General features: G+C 45.9%; 1 protein-coding gene across 1 annotated transcript; it reads left to right on the plus strand.

The window, feature by feature from the left end:
• Positions 1-9,750: 9,750 nt before the first annotated feature.
• Positions 9,751-13,237, plus strand: LOC147898791 (cytochrome P450 704C1-like). Its single transcript, XM_087379910.1, has 6 exons — positions 9,751-10,363; positions 10,779-10,994; positions 11,077-11,367; positions 11,490-11,870; positions 11,994-12,194; positions 12,683-13,237. Exons 1-6 carry the CDS (start codon positions 10,037-10,039, stop codon positions 12,881-12,883), a joined length of 1,617 nt encoding a protein of 538 aa, XP_087236036.1. The 5' UTR covers positions 9,751-10,036; the 3' UTR covers positions 12,884-13,237.
• Positions 13,238-19,568: the final 6,331 nt, after the last annotated feature.

The following is a 19,568-nucleotide window of genomic DNA, read 5'->3' on the forward strand; positions in this document are numbered from 1 at the left end:
ATAAGGACGAGGCTCTCACTCTTTTCCCACAAATATGCCAAGGTCAAATGCTTGGGGGAAACATGGGAAATTACAACCTGCCACATGGGATGAATTTCCCAGCAAATTCCCAAAAAAAACCCTTTCAGCATATGAGAAATACAATTTCCCACAAAACCCCTCCCATGTCATAAGGCCTTAAGTAGAAAGAAAGATCTTCAAAAGTGACTCATGAATCCTTTATAGGGGATAAATATGAGGTTATGGAACCATACCGTAACTCGACTTTTGTCTATGTTTAGTTGCTCTATTTGATTTGTTTGTGTTTGTCGTGTTGCATTTGCATGTGAAGTTGTGTATGCCTACAATATTTTCTTAGTACATTGCATCGTGGTCAAAAGTGTATGTTTGTGGTTGTTTATTGTTTATGTGATTGCATGGCTTTTCTTGTGGGTTGAACTCCAATACGCTACTTTGTGCTGAGGTTTGCATGAGTGAAGTACTAATTCTTGGTTATGGGTACATTTTGTGTGTTCTCTGTTTCGGTTGTGTATGCATGGGTTCTTGTGTGTTGCACACATGACTATGTGGAGCATTGCCGTGTGGTTGTGTAGTGCTTCTTTGCTTTAATGTTGTGTGCTTGATTGATTGTGCATTTGCAATGTAACCAATTGAGTTGTTTTCTTGCACACTATGTGCCAGGTTGTATTTGTTTGGTGAACTGTTTGTGTGTCACCTATTTGTCCCTGACTCCTGAGTAAAGCTATAAACGTGGTTGCTTGCTTCACCTTGGATGTCTTATTGTTGCCAACCTCTTGTATGTGGGTTGTGTGTGGTTATAGATAGAAGCAAAGATGTAAGCTTTGTTGCTTGAAGCAATGCTTGGGTTTGTGCCTATATAAGGCTTTATGCCTATGGAAGGCTTTGGGAAGATGCTTCTACATAAATGAGTTGCAAGGTTGTGCACACTCATTAAGAATCACCCTATGGCTATATTGTGGAAGTCATGACTCTCATCAATGCCTTATGAGGCTTTTGAAAATAGATACAAGCACCAATGAAGATGAAAGATTGCACTGCATGTATAGGGAGTCAAAAGTAGGCATTTTGAAGCCAAAGTGCAGCTTGTATACAACCCAAAGCCACCAGTAAGGACAGGTGCAAAATGGTGCAATGTCAACCAGGAGAGCTTAGCAAGCCTGAGGGGTTTTTTGTTGATTTCTCCTCATCCACTGGAGCATTGGTGCTCAAAATTCATCAGCATCTTCCTCAAATGGTTTCCCAACAACAAAATTTGTCTCCAATAGGGAGAATTTGACGTGAGGTTGTTGGGCAGAGAAAGTGTCGGCACGGGTAGCAAAGAGGATATTTCTCTAATTCCTCCGAGCCAGAGGTGCACCCTATCAATGGGAAACTTTACCTGAAAGGGCTTAAGAAATGGTGCAGAAATGAGGGAGAACAAGCTTAAGCAAAAGTCAGGGCAGAAGAGGGAAGAAAAGATGAAGGAGAGAGATGGGAAGAAGATGATGATGTGGCAACTAGGGGGCTAAAGGGTTTTCTAGAACCTAGAGATCCGATACCACATGTTGGGAAGTGGTGGGAGAGAAGAGATGCATCATGAAAAGAGTTGAGAACACAACAATAATCCAAAAGTGTTACAAGGTGCAACTTTACGGTTACATGGTGCAAGGCCAAGAATACATGGTTTGGGAATGTCGATTTGAAACCGGTTCCAGTACTTGAATTCAGGGAGAGTTTGCACCACCTCTAGCAAGCTCCAAGGATATATTAAGATTGATTACTATGTCGAACTTTGGATCCATATCACGATGATGATCCTCATTCATAATCAAAATCCACGACATTTCTTTCTTCCTCATCCAGAATGCTCCACAATACAAACGTGTATTTTTCAGCAGTGTGTCGGGCCACATTCTTCGCTAAAGAGTAAAAGGAGATAGGTTTGAGAGTCTCGCGTGTAAATGGTCAAAAATACGAATCCCTTTCCTCCGCTCTTCCTCATACCTCCCCATCCCCCCTCTCTCCCATCCCCCCTCCCTCCCTTCCATCCTCCCTTCTCACCCCCTCCCTCTCCCTCATCCCCCTCTTTCCCTGGGGATGGGCAAGAAGCGAGTTTTTCGAGCGAGTTTTTTTTGGCAACCACCACATTTTGTTCCACCTATTCCGCCTGTGACACCTCTGTGTGTGTGTGTGCATAACACCTCCCTCTAAGACCTCTCTCTCAAATGGAAGTTGAAGAAGTACAGTGCAAAGGACCTACAAAGGGGCCACCCACATAAAGTGCAGTTGCACCTAGCTGCTCCCGTTGCCCCCCTCTCGCCATCTCCTCCTTCCCGTAGCCCCTTCTGCCTCCTCCACCTCGCTCTCCCTTGCTGCCTCCTCCCTCGACCTCCTTCACTACCTCTCCACCTCCCCCTTTCCGTCTCCCCTCGCCTACCCTCCCTGCCTCTCTCGCCTCGTCTCCCTGCGCTGCACCCCTGGCCTCCCCTCTCTGCTTCCCTACTCCCCCTCCATCTCCCCTCCCCGCTAGTCCTCCTGCCTCCCTCGCTGCCCCTTCCCACCTCCTTCCGTCGCCTCTACCACCTCCCCCCTCCGCCTTCTCTACCTCTTGCCGCCTCCTGCTGCCCGCACCTCCTCCCCCTTGTTACAGAATTGTTTTTCTAATATTTTTTGCTATGGGACTTATTTTATTTTACTCAAGTGTGACTATGGCAAAGTATTCCATAGGAGCGCATCGGATGCGGCGGGGGTCCTAGTGGATGCTTTGTGGGGTTTAGTTGGGGATGCCTAACTACCTATGTTTTTGCCAGACTAGATGGTTAGTATTGTGGGTGATTCCATGTTAATACTAATGTTGCTAGTGTTATTGGTGTTATTGCAATTGGTCGTAAGGTTTGTATTTTGATGTCTGTATATCAAGCGTACAACTGTGTTGGGATTAGTTGGTGTGATGATTCATCGATTGATTGTAACAACTAACACAATTGGCAACTTGAGTACAGATGATGAGTCGCATAACAAGGAACAGAGATGGTGAACATGATTTGGGTTGATCGAAGTATCTAATGGCTATCAAAGGCCATGGGCCATATTGTAAAGTAATGAATTTTTAAGCCGTGGGCAAATTTATTTTATTAATTATGGATGAGGGCATATTAAGCCTTGTGATATTTTAAGCTCGTGGAGCTATGGTGAGCAATACCTCTAATTATAGACAAGGGATGCTTTTGGATGTACTATTATTGGCTCTTTGCTTTTTGTAATTACAATTATAAATACTTTGGATGGGAAGCAAGAGCCACCATCTAGGGGGGGCAGATTGGACCCCATGCAATGTTGCTCTCTCTTTCTCTTCTCTCCCCCACTTGTTTCCTGGTTCTTGGTTTCTATGGTTTTGGTAAATCTTGAATTTGTGAGCATGTTTAAGTTGAGTTTTCGTAATACCCCTCCGCCTTCTCCGCCTCCTCCTCTCCTCCCCCCTTGACCGGTTTCCTTCTCCTACCTCCTCCTCGCCTCTTGCCCTCTCCTTCTCTCCCTCCTCACCTTCTCATCCCCCCCTCCTTCTCTGCCTTCCGTCCTCCTTGCCTTCCTCTCTCCTCTTTCGTCCTTACCCCGCCTCGTCTCTGCCTCCCCCTCTAACGCTTTTCTCCCCTTTCTCTTCTTCCTCCCTGCGGCGAGAGCATTTACGCTTTGTTAGGTGAAAGAAAACCTTGGTGGTGACCCGTATGGCCAAAGGAGCTCTATGGCAGCACCCCCAAATCCCACGGCCGTTAAGGTTCTTCTTGCCCCACCTGACAAGCAACAAGTACAGCACAGGCAATTCAGTTCCTCTAGGACAAGGCGCTTGTGGGCATAATTGTCGGCCTCACACCTACACGGAGACAGGTGCGAGAGTGGATCAAGACGAGCTTGGCATTAGAAGGAGACCACATCCAGGAGGTCACCACCTATGGACGAGGCATTTTCCTCATCCAGATGAGCTCCCCCGACACTGCCTTGACACTTGTGGAGCAGATCCCCATGCTCCTCGGCCCACATCTTGTTTACCTCTTTCCCTGGTATCATTGGTTCAAAGTGGAGGACATGGATACAACACACCATGTTCCACGTTTCCCGGTTACACTTCACTTCTTAGGGTTCCCCAAGGAGTATCGAGCCATCCTCCCTTCCATTGGTCGGGCATTTGGCATAGTGCTCGAGTCCCCGCCAGAGTCGGCCGCCTCAGTTTTAGCTGATGATGGAGTCTACAGGATCAAACTGGTGGTTGAGAGCCTAGAGTCCCTCCCAGAGTTGATCCTTCTTGAGACCCTTGAAGGGGGCACACTTCACCAGAGGGTGGATATTTCTGGGTTACCAGGCCAGTGTCTTCGGTGTAGACAGATGGGTCACCTCGTCAGAAATTGCCCTCATGGCCTTTCTCGTGCGCCTCTCCCCCCCCCTTCCATAGAGTAGACAGAGTATGCAGGGTCCAAGCCCAGCGGCCTCTCAGGCAAGAGCAGCAGAAGTCTTAGACCCCTTGGATTACCCCCTCAGAAGGCGACTGGACCCAAGTTAAAAAGAAAAAGAAAAATAAGTAAGAAGGCCCACAAGCGCTGCAGGCAGAGGGCCAATCGCAAAGAGAGGGACAGGATTGATCAAAAGGCCCCGAAGGAGGAACAGCAGGAGCCACCTCCTCCAGCGACAGGGGCCACTGCCCATCTAGATGGTCCTCCAGCTTCAGAGGTTCAGCCTCCGAATCCACCCTTGCAGCAGCAGCAGTGAGCCTCAGGAGCTCCAGATGCGATGATGGCAGAAGTTGCAAACGCTAGCCCAGTGGGGGCCGCAGAGGAGATGATCTAGAGCCCCGGCGAGCCTGATCAATAGGGGGCCCTATGGTCCTTATCCCTCCTCCTCCCCCTCCCCCCCTAGACCCTTCCTCCTCTTCCTCCTCACTTCCCCCTCCCCCTCTAGGGTTCCCCCCGGCCCCTCCCCCCCTCAGCCCCCCCTCCTATAGTCACCCTCACCACTCGCCTCCCTCCCTCTCTCCCTCGCGCCCCTACCGCTCCCTCTTCTGCTACCCCCCTCTCCACTTTAGCAACAGGTTCTTCCGCTTCAACACCCCTACCAGCTGGCAAGGGAACGATGATACCCCCTTCTGCTTCCTCATCGCAGCATCAGGTCCATTCAGGGAGGGATCTTGAGGGACGAGACTCGTCTTCCCAGTCAGCGGCTCCCAACCTCCAACCTGGGCGTCCCTTACCGTGGGACTTTTGGATGTTAGGACCCTCGAACTATCTGGAGATTCTGGACTCTTATCCTCTACCATTGGAGGTAACACTCATGGTCCTTCAGCCCCGAAAGGGGGATTTGATCAATGCAGTGTTATCTTCGACACACCCCGTTTGGAGATTTGTGTTTGCCTCCACAGGGTTGGAGAAATGGTCCCTAGAGGTGTTCGATGCTATTTTGGGGAATCAGATTACACTCATGATGGATGAGTGGATGGGGCCACATGGACTAGACCTTTGGTGCGTCCATGGTGTAGAGGTGAACTTTTAGTTGAGCTTTACATGCGAGGAGATGGTGTGTGGCTTGGCGACAGGAGTTATCAGATTGCCACTGGAGGCAAAGGTGGAGCAGGCATACTTTTGGCCTCTCCAGAAGTGTGCAGAGCTATTCGGGGTGGAAGCCTCCTTCATGATGAAGTGGGCACGGAAAATCGGTCTTAAGCCAATATCCACACTAGTACAGCATCACACAGATATTGACTACTCGCCCTCTAAACCCCCGCCAAAATCACACAAAGTAGTCATTTGGGACAGGCACCCACTCACAGGAGAGCCTTGTTCCCGACTCCCCCGTCCTCATGAGCTAGACCATAGTGAGTTGGAACGTACACGGGCTCCACAACCGTGTTCATAGCCAATCGTAGTACCTAATACTCCGACAGGAGTTGGCTTGGTGACATTCTCCCTTTAGTAGGACCAACAATCTCTGTAGATTGTCCTGTTGTATCGAGCTCCAAATAGTCACATCAAACTGCCTCCCCGCCTCATGTAGGAACTCGGCCACACCAGGTCTTAACATGACCCACTGGCTCCACAGCTCTAACGCCTTGGTCGGCAAGGCACCTTGAGTCTTTAGCCTCCTATGCAAAAACACCCCGTTCAACTCTTTCCCTGCACGCATATTGTGGTTTCTGAGTGCACTACCTGTGAGCAAAAAAACATCCACTTCTAGCATCATGTTTCTTAATGCAGATGCCTATCCTCCTCGATCTTTATGAGAAGGGCCTCCTATCCTCCCAGACGCCTATCCTTCCATGCGCGTAGACATCTCACATGCAACATCAAGATGCCTCTCTCGGACCTCCTCACCCCTAGCTGTGTTCAAGAAACTCATAGTTACAAGTGCCTCAACAATGGAATATTGATTTGCATGGATCGTGTTGCTTCTCTTCTCTCGTCTGATGTAGGAAAAATGAACAATAACATTTCGGCTATTGGAATGTCTGCTACTGGCTTGGGAACCTTGGCTTGTTTCTTTTGCAAAAGGTCCCCCATTCTTTTGAAGCAATGCAAATGTGTGGCATACTATGTGATGGCGGGGCCTGAAATGACGAGACTCTTTTTCCACGTGGGCACGCATAATCACGAGGTGCAAAGAAGCACCTGTAGAGCTCACGTAAAAGACCTTAGATGCACGATTAAAGAGATGGTGTAGGGACTTTAGTGCAGCAGATCCCAGACACCTACAAATGGTAGTCGCAAAAAAAAGAGTCTCAAGTGCCCTCATCTGTGAACCGGGAGTCTCCCTTACGGATAATGCGTCGATGGCAATGCTTGAGGAGTTGGAGCCTCTTGTCCAAAGGCACAGGTAAACCATACAGGGCTAGTTTAACCCAATGGCAACTACACGCAAATGTGTTTTCTTTACATTCTTAGAAGGAACATAATGCGTAGTCGAATGGACAACCTGGCTTGAGTTCAAGCATATGGTACGTGGTGCTCGTGCTGAAAGTGATGAAGGCATGCAGTCCAGACTCTTGAAGCTGAAGCAAAGATGTGCTTATAGATTTTTCCTTGGGAGCCTCTTCCCTATTGAAGTGGTCGATGATGAAAGTAGATGCTTTATCTTCAAGATGTCGACAACAAGGCTTGCTTCGGGGGTAGATCTGGTGAACCACATGCGCCGCACACGTATTATGTGGGTGGACAACAATGGCTACTCATGTATATGATCTGAGGTAAGGCAAATGCTAGTATTCCTACATTCCCTCCAGCTCTGAAAGGATGATGCTTATGCCTAACTTTAGTTGTATGATGCAGCATCCAAGAATTGGTGACTATTGCTATGTGCAAGATGAAAGAGGAGGACATTGAGGCTCATTTCATTTTTTGGTTAAAGCTAAATGGAGAAGTGTGGGCACCCCACTACGGAATTTAAAGGCTTCATGGCAGATGAGGCGGGTCTGAACTAGAGGGCAGTACGAACAGTCTTCAATAATGGACCAAAGAATGTGATGCATGGCCAGGAAAGGTCTTGCCTTTTCCATTGGGAGCAAAGCTTACAAATACACACCTCCCAATACGTGCATAGGAGCTTCCAAGACGAGCACAAATGCCTGTGCCAATTGTGGAGGTGTGCATCAATAGAGGAGGATGCAACCACACAACAAAGGTACATTCGTGCTTAGTGGGCCATAGGGAAGGTTTCTGATTCGAGCATCCCTATGCTGGATGGTTGGCTGAGCTAGTGGCATGTTCGATATCCACGTTGGCAGAAGCACTTTGTTGGTGTGAGTATCCATTCACAAATACAAAATTTTATTTTCCCACCAAATTTTGCAAACAAACCACTCACTGTACTTCACTCTTGATAGGACGCAGAGGACATATCGCACGTGCCCACCACGACAAATCTTGCTGAGTCTGTACATGCAACTTGGCTGGCTGCCAAAGGATTCAAGGGGATGTTGAATATGTACGATGCGTGTGTCAGTGACTTGGCCAATGTGTTGTTGCAAAGCACCAAGAGACACGCATTCATTGGATGGAAGTACCATGGTGCCAATCCTAGTAAAGAGAAACTTGCAAGGCGAGCTCAACAAGGGAAAAGCCCAACCCCTGCAACAACGTCGAGGATGGTGGAGGGTGTCATAAGCGGCACTCCTATGCATGAAGAGCTTTAATTTAGGGGCGACAACATAACAATGGCTCGTAATCATAAAGGAACAAGATCGCTCAACTTTGAAAGTGCAGTGGAACAAGTGGAAACGGAGCCCATGATGGTCGATACATCTTTGGAGAAGGTGGTGAAGACTGAAGTTCACAATACCGTATGGGCAATTAGAAGGATTCCACCGCGTAGCAGAGTACAATGTCAAGGATGGCTAGGGGCATGACAGGGGAAGTGTAAGAAAAATATCAAGAACATAGTAGTAGGAATGCCAGCTCCATCCTTTTGGGGGATGATTGAGTGGTCCACCTCGCAAGGGCAACCAAGCAATCAAGCAGGTTGGCGAAGGCAATACATGTGGTTTTGCAATGACCATGTGGGCCATACCAAGAATATATGCTCCTCGATCAAAAATTCCCCGGCCAGAGTTCCGCACATATGGCCAATAGCTCGTGGAACAAATCTCACTGAGAATGAGATACAATCCCTAGAGACAAGGATTTGTTCTACACAAGGCACCAATAGAGTGTCATTCGAATGCATTTGCACCAAGATATCGACCGGGAGTCTCCAAAGCTGCACTACAAGGATCAATTCCACCCTTGCTCTAGAAGCAACAGTAAAGGACCACACAGTATTGAAAGCCTTGAAACATGAAGTTTTCATAGAGACTGAAAACTCTAGAGTGATGGGGGAAAGTTATAATGTCGACGTTGCCAAGAACCCAACATGTAGTTGTCAGGATTTCATGGATTGAGTGACGGAGGGGAAGGCACTCCTTTCATGCAAGCATTTGTATTTTGTGTACCTCCAAGTGTTTGGGATGGATGCCTAGCCAACTAATAGTGTGTGGAATCGGAGATCGTTGAATGACACCTCGAATTTTATGCCGTGGGTGTGCACGTGATAGAGGAGCAAGCCCCTTGGACAGCTAGATGGCAATTGTGAGATACTTCATCAAAAAAATCAAAGAACAAAGTTGCAGGTTCGTGGCCCGATCGGGCCTGGTAGGACAGGCTAATTTTGGATTTCTTTGTTAAAATTGTCGGGTCTGACCTGGTGGTGGGACTGGTTCATGCTTGGAAGCAGCGTACAAAGAAGCTAACTCGGAAGGGGTGGCAAGGCCTAAGTAAGTACCATTGTTAGACCCCAAATTGGGGGGACCTGGTTTGAATCCGTTAGTGATTGCTCTTGGGTAGGATTGTGGGGCTACCCAAATGATTTTCTTAAAGAGTATTGCCAAGTCTCTATTTCTACGAGGAGGGCAAATTATACAAGTCCATTCAAGGATTTTGGTGAAGTTAGTGGTGAAAATAGGTGGAGAGGAGCAAATGCGTTGTGTTGCACAACAAGCCTGAAATGTTCATGGCCAAAGCTAAGCTTGAGGAGGGGGTTCCCACGAATATATTTTTAAGCTTCGGCCTTTCTTATGCAATGGTTATGAAACTCATGAAACATTGTTATGAACGGGGGTGACCCACGAGGTGGCGGAAAATTCTATGTGTGTGGAGAAAAATCCTATATTGTTTAAGCTGTGTGAGTTATAGGTAACCTCCAAATCCTATGTTTTGTTATGCTGTGTGAGTCAAACTGTGCATAATATAAGTAATCAGAGAGACGACATGGGCTATGGCTTCTTCCAAAGCCCTCCTTCTCCTGCTCTCTGTTCTGCTCTCCATATCTGAGATTACTTCTTAAGGCATTAGTAAGTAATCTGAGAGAAACCCAATTGCTAGATCAGATGACTTGGGCTATGGCTTGTTCCAACACCCCCCCCTCCTCCTCCTCCTCCTCCTCTCTTCTGCCCTCTCTTCTGATCTGAGATTACTTCTTAAGTAATCTGAGAGAAACCCAATTGCTAGATCAGTTGAATTGGGCTATGGCTTCTTCCAACACCCCCCAGCTCCTCCTCCTCCTCTCTTCTGCTCTCCAAATCTCAGCTTACCTCCTTGCCTCCCTCGCCTTCTGCATCGCCCTCCATCGCTGGCGCCATCGCCACCTCGCCCCCGGCCCCCCCTCTTTCCCCCTCCTCGGTGCTGCCCTCTCCCATGCCTTTAACCTCCCCCACTTCCATGATTATATCACCCATTACTGCCTCAAATTCAGAACTTTCCGTGTCGCTTACATTGGCTTCGACTACTACTACACCGCAGATCCTGCTAATGTTGAGCACATGCTCAAAACCCATTTTGACAATTACATCAAGGTGCGCACTTGCAAATCCTTCCTTTCTTTCTTTTCGACGACCATCAGAGGTCGTGAGTAATTCGTGGCTTTTTAGCTTCCAGGTCTGACAAAGAAATTTTTTTAAATTTTAGCTACGGTCCAATCCTCCATGGATTATGCTGCTGATTGACAATCTTGACAAAATGGCTCTCCATTAGCCATGATGTTGATTGACAAAATTCAGCTATCATCTTTGGCAAGCCTGTCAAATGATTGTCAATCAGCCATCCCAGTGATTTGATAATTTCAGATGTTATCCAATCCAACCTGGATTGGATGCTGCTGCTTGGAAATCTTGACAAATGATTATTTAACAGCTATGAAAAAGTAGAGCTGTGACCCTTTATAGTGGATTTGAGCTATGATGCTTGACCACCTTGAAAAATGATCATCAGGGCAGTTTTAGTTACGAGAAGCAGCAAGAATTTCTTGGAGACGGGATTTTTAGCGTGGACGGCGTGCAATGGAAGCAACAGCGGAAGGTAGCCAGCTATGAATTTGCATCGAGAGCTCTTAGAGAGTTGAGCGAATTAGCATTCCGCGAACAGGCCACAAAGCTAGCGAGTCTCCTTGTTTTAGAAGCACGAGCTGGGAAATCTGTCGACATGCAGGTAATAAAACTTCATGAATTCTGACTTCGAAGCAGAGCGGATCTATGGATTTTCTTTACTCAGACACCGCCATTTTTTCTAGGATATGGCTCTGCGGCTGACCTTCGACTCCGTCTGCAAAATTGGTTTTGGGGTGGACATCGGTTCTCTGCGGCAAAGTCCTTCTCCCGCACAAGAGACTTTTGCCAAAGCTTTCGACAATTGCAATTCCATGGTGTTCCATCGCTACATCGACCCACTTTGGAAACTAAAACGCTGGCTGCAGGTTGGGAATGAAGCGATGTTTGCCAAGGACGTAGCCACGCTAGACAGCATTGTAGCAGGCCTCATTGAGCAAAGAAGGCGAGAATTGAGAGAATCGGAGCAAAAAACGGTAGCATCTAATGGCTCTTTACTGGTTGTAGTTTCTCCGTCTGCAAGTGCCAGTTTGGCGTGTTAGTGTCTGTCCAACCTTCTAGTAACGTATCTTCAAGTTCTGTACTGTCTGATTGCCAGGTGAAAGCGGATCTTCTATCTAGATTTCTAGCTCTTAGCACGAGTGACCCCCAAGAATACACAGATCGGAAGATACGGGATATCATCATCAACTTTATGATTGCAGGCCGAGACACCACAGCGATTACCCTTTGCTGGCTTTTGTACTCGCTTTGTGGAAACCATCTCGTTGAAGAGAAGCTGGTTGAAGAGATATACCAGGTAGAGTCCGAAGCTGCCGCTGCGACAGCGTGTAGGGATGATGGCGGAGATGGGGACCTCCCTTCCAACGAAGAAATTCAGCGTTTTGCTAAGCTTTTAACTTACGAGAAGATCAGCAAGATGCATTACTTGCAGGCGTGTTTACAAGAGACGCTGAGGCTCTATCCTGCGGTGCCCAATGTGAGTATTTTACCAAGCAGGAAGCTTGGGAAAGCGAACACTTAATCGATCCTTGCAGAATTGGGGAATCAGAATACTGACAAGGACTTGGGAAACAGTTCTGACTATGTGATTTGGTTGCAGGACTCCAAGACAGCAGTGGCAGCGGACACGTTCCCTGATGGGACGAAGGTGAGGAAGGGTGATTCTATCGTCGTCTCAGCTTACGCAATGGGGCGAATGCCGTGGCTATGGGGAGAAAACGCCTTGGAATTCCATCCCGAACGCTTTATCAACGATGGTGTTTGTCAGCAGGAATCTCCGTTCAAGCTCACGGCTTTTCTGGTAAAGTCGATCCAGCTCAAGCTTGCAGTAAGGATGCGATTGATAAACACTTAAGCTCAACATCTTTCTATTAAAGACCTCATCAGTTTTGCAGTTTCCATAACCTGAGCTCTGAATCATAATTGTAGACATATTGCACCCGAGGATCAGCATCAGAACATCCGTTCTGCTTTTGTGAACCACTGATCACATTACCTTTGTTATATTCTTTGATTATGACATTGAAAGTAGCTTAGTCATTAGATGGATGCTTCATATATCACTCGGGTGTTTATTTCTTGAGAGAAATCATGATGAGCTTTCCGATGGAGTTCCACAGCATAATTCTCTCTGTGATCCCACAAGTAAAACTGAACCCAGTATGCTTTCTGATCTTCATCGTTGATACCACTAAACCTAGATGTTACAACGGCATTATCATTCATCTCACTCATCATATTGTCATCCATGAAAACTTGGGTATAACTAGATTGGTTATGTTTGTGCAGGCTGGGCCGCGAATGTGCTTGGGCAAAGATTTCGCATTTTTGCAAATGAAAGTTACTGCTGCCATTTTGCTGCGATTCTTTAAGTTTCAGTTGGTACCAGGACACCAAGTCCGGTACAGGGTCATGCTCACTCTCCACATGGACAAAAGTGGACTCAAGGTAAGAGTTCTTCCAAGATCTCCAATGCACACTGCAAACTGACGTTTTTTCAATGCGTACCTTGAAGAGGAGGTCTACACGCAGCAACTTCAGGGTTACAAGCTGCAAGGCCAAGAATACATGGTTTGGGAATTCAGGGAGAGTTTGCAACGCCTCTAGCAAGCTCCAAGGATATATTAAGATTGATTATTATGTTGAACTTTAGGTCCACATCATAATGACGATCCTGGTTCATAATCAAAATCCAGGGCATTTCTTTCTTTTGAATTTTCCATCCAGAATGCTCCACAGCACAAACTTGTATTTTTCAGCAGTGTGTCGGGCCACATTCTCTCTGCTAAACAGTAAAAGGAGATAGGTTTGAGAGTCTCGTGTGTAAATGGGCATTCTCTCGCATCTCACCCTAAATACTTTACCTGCTATATACCTGTAGTCTTATCATCCTTGTACAAGCTCATGTTAAGATTTTTTGTGTGAGAGCCAACGCAAAGAGTCACGTTGATAAATCACCCTAAATGGAGCGGGGATGGAAAACCTACAATGTAATCTTCCGGTGGGTAAATCATCTAAAGCATTTCTTTTGTAGTTCTATTTGCACCAGTCTAAGTTTGAGTTCAGCCACATCTACTAAGGGCCTTAGCACATGGATGGGGCTATCATGGGTTTAGGATGGGAATCTTTTTGTCATCATTACTCCCATCCTAGGATGGATTTAGAATGAGAATAGCCACTTTTTCTCCCATCTTAGACCATGGCCTCTACACCCTGGCAGCCAGAATGGGTTCCCTTTTTTTAGGGATTCAAAAACATGGAAGGATGACATGTATCCTTGTCCCCACGTGGTCCCCACCTCCTAAACACATGAAATGATGCCATGTGTCCTCTTCCTCGTAAACCCATCCCTAGTTCTTTTTTTGTTAGTACATGGTGGGATGGGAATAGGATAGAAATATGCATGGGACCACCTTGAACCACCTTTTTCCATTCCCATCCTATTTCTTCCCATGTGCTAAGCCCCTAAGTTACTGCCATACGGCTTGCTTATTTCGTTTGGAACACGGTTTGTTTAGATTTCAAACTTAGCACATCTGGTTCAATTAGATCTTAGCCTATGGAAATGCTATGAGAAAGTGATAACTACGCCTCTAGTTTTGAACATACTAGTGTGAAACCGTGGCAAGCCCCAATGAAAAATAGAAACATTCTGAGTCTTTTTGCGGAGCCTTTGAGTCTACAATGATGAGCGTTGGGGCATAGTCTTGTGAGGAATCGTGTCCGAAAGGGTAATCAAACAGGCGAGAGAGAGAGAGAGAGAGCCGCTTTTGAATTTCAATGCTTTTTTTTTACACCAGTTCAGAGCCTCTGATACCTTTGTCTGCATACTGAAGGAAATATTTGCAATGGCCATTGTGGTTGCTTTCAAAAGAGGGGCACTTCTCTCTCCCATTGTCATCATTGGTGTTGAGCTTGCACTGGTTGTATCCTTGGCACCTCAATGGTCTGCTACCGGCTCATCGTAAGCAATGGTTTGGATATTGAGGCTCTCGTGTTGCACACCATCTGCCTTGTGAGGAGCCCAATCAAGGAACCATGTTTCATTGTTTAACTGTAATTCACGCTCCAATAGCCATTCCCATCGTCAGAATCCAATCATGTTCCATCATCACACATTGTACGTGGATCCTAGCTTCAAAATCAAAACACAAATCATTCTCTTGCGCAAGTCAAATGCATACAACAGTTGCTCGTGGGGCTTTGATTTTCCCAAGTCATCTGCTAACCAAGATTCGCAAACATTTGGAATGCCTCCAACATAGAGCGAGTCGCATACCCGATAGCATAATGTGTACCATTCCAAATTTCCATTAAAAGGGAGGTGAGCATCATACTTTTATCCATAGTTATCTCCTAGGTCTAGCAGCTAGCGACTCACCTTGTTCAAAGTAGTCGGCTAATTTTGCTTTGAGTCTGTAGAGTCGAGTCTGCTCTATACCCATTTAGACGTCCATGTTCATTCAGCCTCTTTTTTGCTTTCACGAAAGCTCACACAACCATGACGGTAACGTTGCTCAACAGACTTAGAGTCCTGTTACCTTGTGTCACCTGTGTCGCTGCCTTTGCTGATGGATTGGAAGACAGAGTGGAGAAGGGTCAAGAGGTGAGAGTCGGATTGGGAGAGGCCATTGTTAGGGAAAGGATCGCGTGTGTGTTAGTGATGGCCATATCCCATAACTATAGCCATGGAGGAAAGGAATTGAAAGGAGGAAAGAATGCGATAGACGAAGAAAGGGGGCGCGACGTAGGGGGAGAAGAAGAGAGAGAGAGAGAGGGAGAGAGGGGGAGAGAGAGAGAGCGTGTGCAAGCCGTTCGTAACCGTCACTCTTTGGTCCCCACTTCCCATGTGTTAGTTAGTCTATGATCGCGATGTCGTTTGGTGCAACCCGCGCAATCATGATCCAATGGTGGGTATTGAATGTCAATAATCCAACGACCAAGGATCTTCCAATCGTCCTCCCCCAAAGCTCTCCTTACTCAGAGAAAAAGATTGATGTTGTGTATTTCTAGTCGATTGTCAATAGTGCATCTTAGCTCTTGTTGATCAAGCTATGCCTTTCATTTCCTATTGTATCAAAGATTGTGGTTTTGGATGCACCTATCATAGATGCTAATATAGTATCTGTAAACGTTTAAAGGTTCACAAAGTGGGTTTCTCAAAGCGTCCCTTTTGAGAGACACTTGGTGATGGTGTCTACTTACATTTAGTGATTACCCTCGTAAATGCACTAGCTATGTCATTGGCTCTTTTAATTTGTTGTTTCAGCGTTCGCTTGTGGATGGCAACATCATTATTTAACTAGAGGTACATATCTTGATGTGTCAATGCAATTTTCAATTTTCCCACCTCAAATTTGAGAAAGAGTGTTGATGTTTTAAAACGTGTATGTTTTAAGGGATTGAGGTGGATAGAAAGTTTCTCGAAGAGTAGTGTTGCTCGAGGATCCCAATGGAAAGTAGTGGAGCATCCATCTTTCACATATTCAGCACCTACAATGTCTCAAGGTGTATTGGATCACACATTTGTCATCTAGCAAAAGCATCTCTTTCTATATTGTGCTGCTGTGTTGATCGCAACATGTATATTCCTTGTTATTCCATTTCATATCTTAGGTTCCTTTTGAATTTAATTCAAGAATTGTTCCTCTCTCTATAAATTCTAAGATCTCTTCAACAATCTATTGGAATCCTACAAGTTTCTTTGTATTTGGACTGCATCATCTCAAGTTCCCCAACAACTAGACATAGATGACTTTGGACGGTATGTGCATTCTTCTATGCACACAAAGCTTTGAAAATCTCATTCTCAAACAAAAGATGTGGTAAGAATTTTTCTATCATTATTTTTGTTTGCAAAAGAATCATTTGCATCATTTATTTCATAAAAATACAACCTCTTTGTAATACACTAGGTAATGTTTCAATTCAAGAATACTAAAATGTATAGAAGGGAGTCTTGAAAATACCACTAGATGGTTACTAGATTTGAGCGCCAATTTGAAGAACATATAATCATGAAGCATATGGATGGTGCTAGTTAACTAAGTTTGCATTCCTTGGACAAGGGAAAGAAAAAATGTGAACGGCTAGAACAACGATGTTATATCTACCAGTTGGGGAGACGAGATTATTTGAAAATGTCCAAAGAGAAGATGGATTTAGAATTTATTTAAGGTTGCCCTCACAGATTGAGGAAAAGAAACATTGACACACACAAAACTTTGAGGGGCAACAGCGACACCTAGAAAGTTGACTCAAGATTTCACTTCCAAGAAGAATGGGAGAAAAGAAAAGGAGGAACACAAAATATGATAAAGGGAAGGAAAAAGTTTTGAAGTCTAGGGTACTGATATGGTGGGAAATTGGAAACATGGGAGAAAGTAATATTTCCCACCATTTCTAGACTTTCCTATGATGTGGACATCTTTGCATGTCATAAGGACGAGGCTCTCACTCTTTTCCCACAAATATGCCAAGGTCAAATGCTTGGGGGAAACATGGGAAATTACAACCTGCCACATGGGATGAATTTCCCAGCAAATTCCCAAAAAAAACCCTTTCAGCATATGAGAAATACAATTTCCCACAAAACCCCTCCCATGTCATAAGGCCTTAAGTAGAAAGAAAGATCTTCAAAAGTGACTCATGAATCCTTTATAGGGGATAAATATGAGGTTATGGAACCATACCGTAACTCGACTTTTGTCTATGTTTAGTTGCTCTATTTGATTTGTTTGTGTTTGTCGTGTTGCATTTGCATGTGAAGTTGTGTATGCCTACAATATTTTCTTAGTACATTGCATCGTGGTCAAAAGTGTATGTTTGTGGTTGTTTATTGTTTATGTGATTGCATGGCTTTTCTTGTGGGTTGAACTCCAATACGCTACTTTGTGCTGAGGTTTGCATGAGTGAAGTACTAATTCTTGGTTATGGGTACATTTTGTGTGTTCTCTGTTTCGGTTGTGTATGCATGGGTTCTTGTGTGTTGCACACATGACTATGTGGAGCATTGCCGTGTGGTTGTGTAGTGCTTCTTTGCTTTAATGTTGTGTGCTTGATTGATTGTGCATTTGCAATGTAACCAATTGAGTTGTTTTCTTGCACACTATGTGCCAGGTTGTATTTGTTTGGTGAACTGTTTGTGTGTCACCTATTTGTCCCTGACTCCTGAGTAAAGCTATAAACGTGGTTGCTTGCTTCACCTTGGATGTCTTATTGTTGCCAACCTCTTGTATGTGGGTTGTGTGTGGTTATAGATAGAAGCAAAGATGTAAGCTTTGTTGCTTGAAGCAATGCTTGGGTTTGTGCCTATATAAGGCTTTATGCCTATGGAAGGCTTTGGGAAGATGCTTCTACATAAATGAGTTGCAAGGTTGTGCACACTCATTAAGAATCACCCTATGGCTATATTGTGGAAGTCATGACTCTCATCAATGCCTTATGAGGCTTTTGAAAATAGATACAAGCACCAATGAAGATGAAAGATTGCACTGCATGTATAGGGAGTCAAAAGTAGGCATTTTGAAGCCAAAGTGCAGCTTGTATACAACCCAAAGCCACCAGTAAGGACAGGTGCAAAATGGTGCAATGTCAACCAGGAGAGCTTAGCAAGCCTGAGGGGTTTTTTGTTGATTTCTCCTCATCCACTGGAGCATTGGTGCTCAAAATTCATCAGCATCTTCCTCAAATGGTTTCCCAACAACAAAATTTGTCTCCAATAGGGAGAATTTGACGTGAGGTTGTTGGGCAGAGAAAGTGTCGGCACGGGTAGCAAAGAGGATATTTCTCTAATTCCTCCGAGCCAGAGGTGCACCCTATCAATGGGAAACTTTACCTGAAAGGGCTTAAGAAATGGTGCAGAAATGAGGGAGAACAAGCTTAAGCAAAAGTCAGGGCAGAAGAGGGAAGAAAAGATGAAGGAGAGAGATGGGAAGAAGATGATGATGTGGCAACTAGGGGGCTAAAGGGTTTTCTAGAACCTAGAGATCCGATACCACATGTTGGGAAGTGGTGGGAGAGAAGAGATGCATCATGAAAAGAGTTGAGAACACAACAATAATCCAAAAGTGTTACAAGGTGCAACTTTACGGTTACATGGTGCAAGGCCAAGAATACATGGTTTGGGAATGTCGATTTGAAACCGGTTCCAGTACTTGAATTCAGGGAGAGTTTGCACCACCTCTAGCAAGCTCCAAGGATATATTAAGATTGATTACTATGTCGAACTTTGGATCCATATCACGATGATGATCCTCATTCATAATCAAAATCCACGACATTTCTTTCTTCCTCATCCAGAATGCTCCACAATACAAACGTGTATTTTTCAGCAGTGTGTCGGGCCACATTCTTCGCTAAAGAGTAAAAGGAGATAGGTTTGAGAGTCTCGCGTGTAAATGGTCAAAAATACGAATCCCTTTCCTCCGCTCTTCCTCATACCTCCCCATCCCCCCTCTCTCCCATCCCCCCTCCCTCCCTTCCATCCTCCCTTCTCACCCCCTCCCTCTCCCTCATCCCCCTCTTTCCCTGGGGATGGGCAAGAAGCGAGTTTTTCGAGCGAGTTTTTTTTGGCAACCACCACATTTTGTTCCACCTATTCCGCCTGTGACACCTCTGTGTGTGTGTGTGCATAACACCTCCCTCTAAGACCTCTCTCTCAAATGGAAGTTGAAGAAGTACAGTGCAAAGGACCTACAAAGGGGCCACCCACATAAAGTGCAGTTGCACCTAGCTGCTCCCGTTGCCCCCCTCTCGCCATCTCCTCCTTCCCGTAGCCCCTTCTGCCTCCTCCACCTCGCTCTCCCTTGCTGCCTCCTCCCTCGACCTCCTTCACTACCTCTCCACCTCCCCCTTTCCGTCTCCCCTCGCCTACCCTCCCTGCCTCTCTCGCCTCGTCTCCCTGCGCTGCACCCCTGGCCTCCCCTCTCTGCTTCCCTACTCCCCCTCCATCTCCCCTCCCCGCTAGTCCTCCTGCCTCCCTCGCTGCCCCTTCCCACCTCCTTCCGTCGCCTCTACCACCTCCCCCCTCCGCCTTCTCTACCTCTTGCCGCCTCCTGCTGCCCGCACCTCCTCCCCCTTGTTACAGAATTGTTTTTCTAATATTTTTTGCTATGGGACTTATTTTATTTTACTCAAGTGTGACTATGGCAAAGTATTCCATAGGAGCGCATCG

The sequence above is a fragment of the Dipteris shenzhenensis genome, chromosome 9 (genome assembly GCF_047967505.1).
Source record: "Dipteris shenzhenensis isolate YYH24624 ecotype China chromosome 9, Dip_SZ_1.0, whole genome shotgun sequence".
Classification (NCBI taxonomy): domain Eukaryota; kingdom Viridiplantae; phylum Streptophyta; class Polypodiopsida; order Gleicheniales; family Dipteridaceae; genus Dipteris; species Dipteris shenzhenensis.

Bases quoted from the DNA above. Each gene is read 5' to 3' on its own strand.
- LOC147898791 (XM_087379910.1), top strand. From the start codon at position 10,037: ATGGCTTCTTCCAACACCCCCCAGCTCCTCCTCCTCCTCTCTTCTGCT. The intron at 10,364-10,778 runs GTGCGCACTTGC...AATGATCATCAG, and splicing joins ATTTTGACAATTACATCAAG to GGCAGTTTTAGTTACGAGAA. The intron at 11,871-11,993 runs GTGAGTATTTTA...ATTTGGTTGCAG, and splicing joins TCTATCCTGCGGTGCCCAAT to GACTCCAAGACAGCAGTGGC.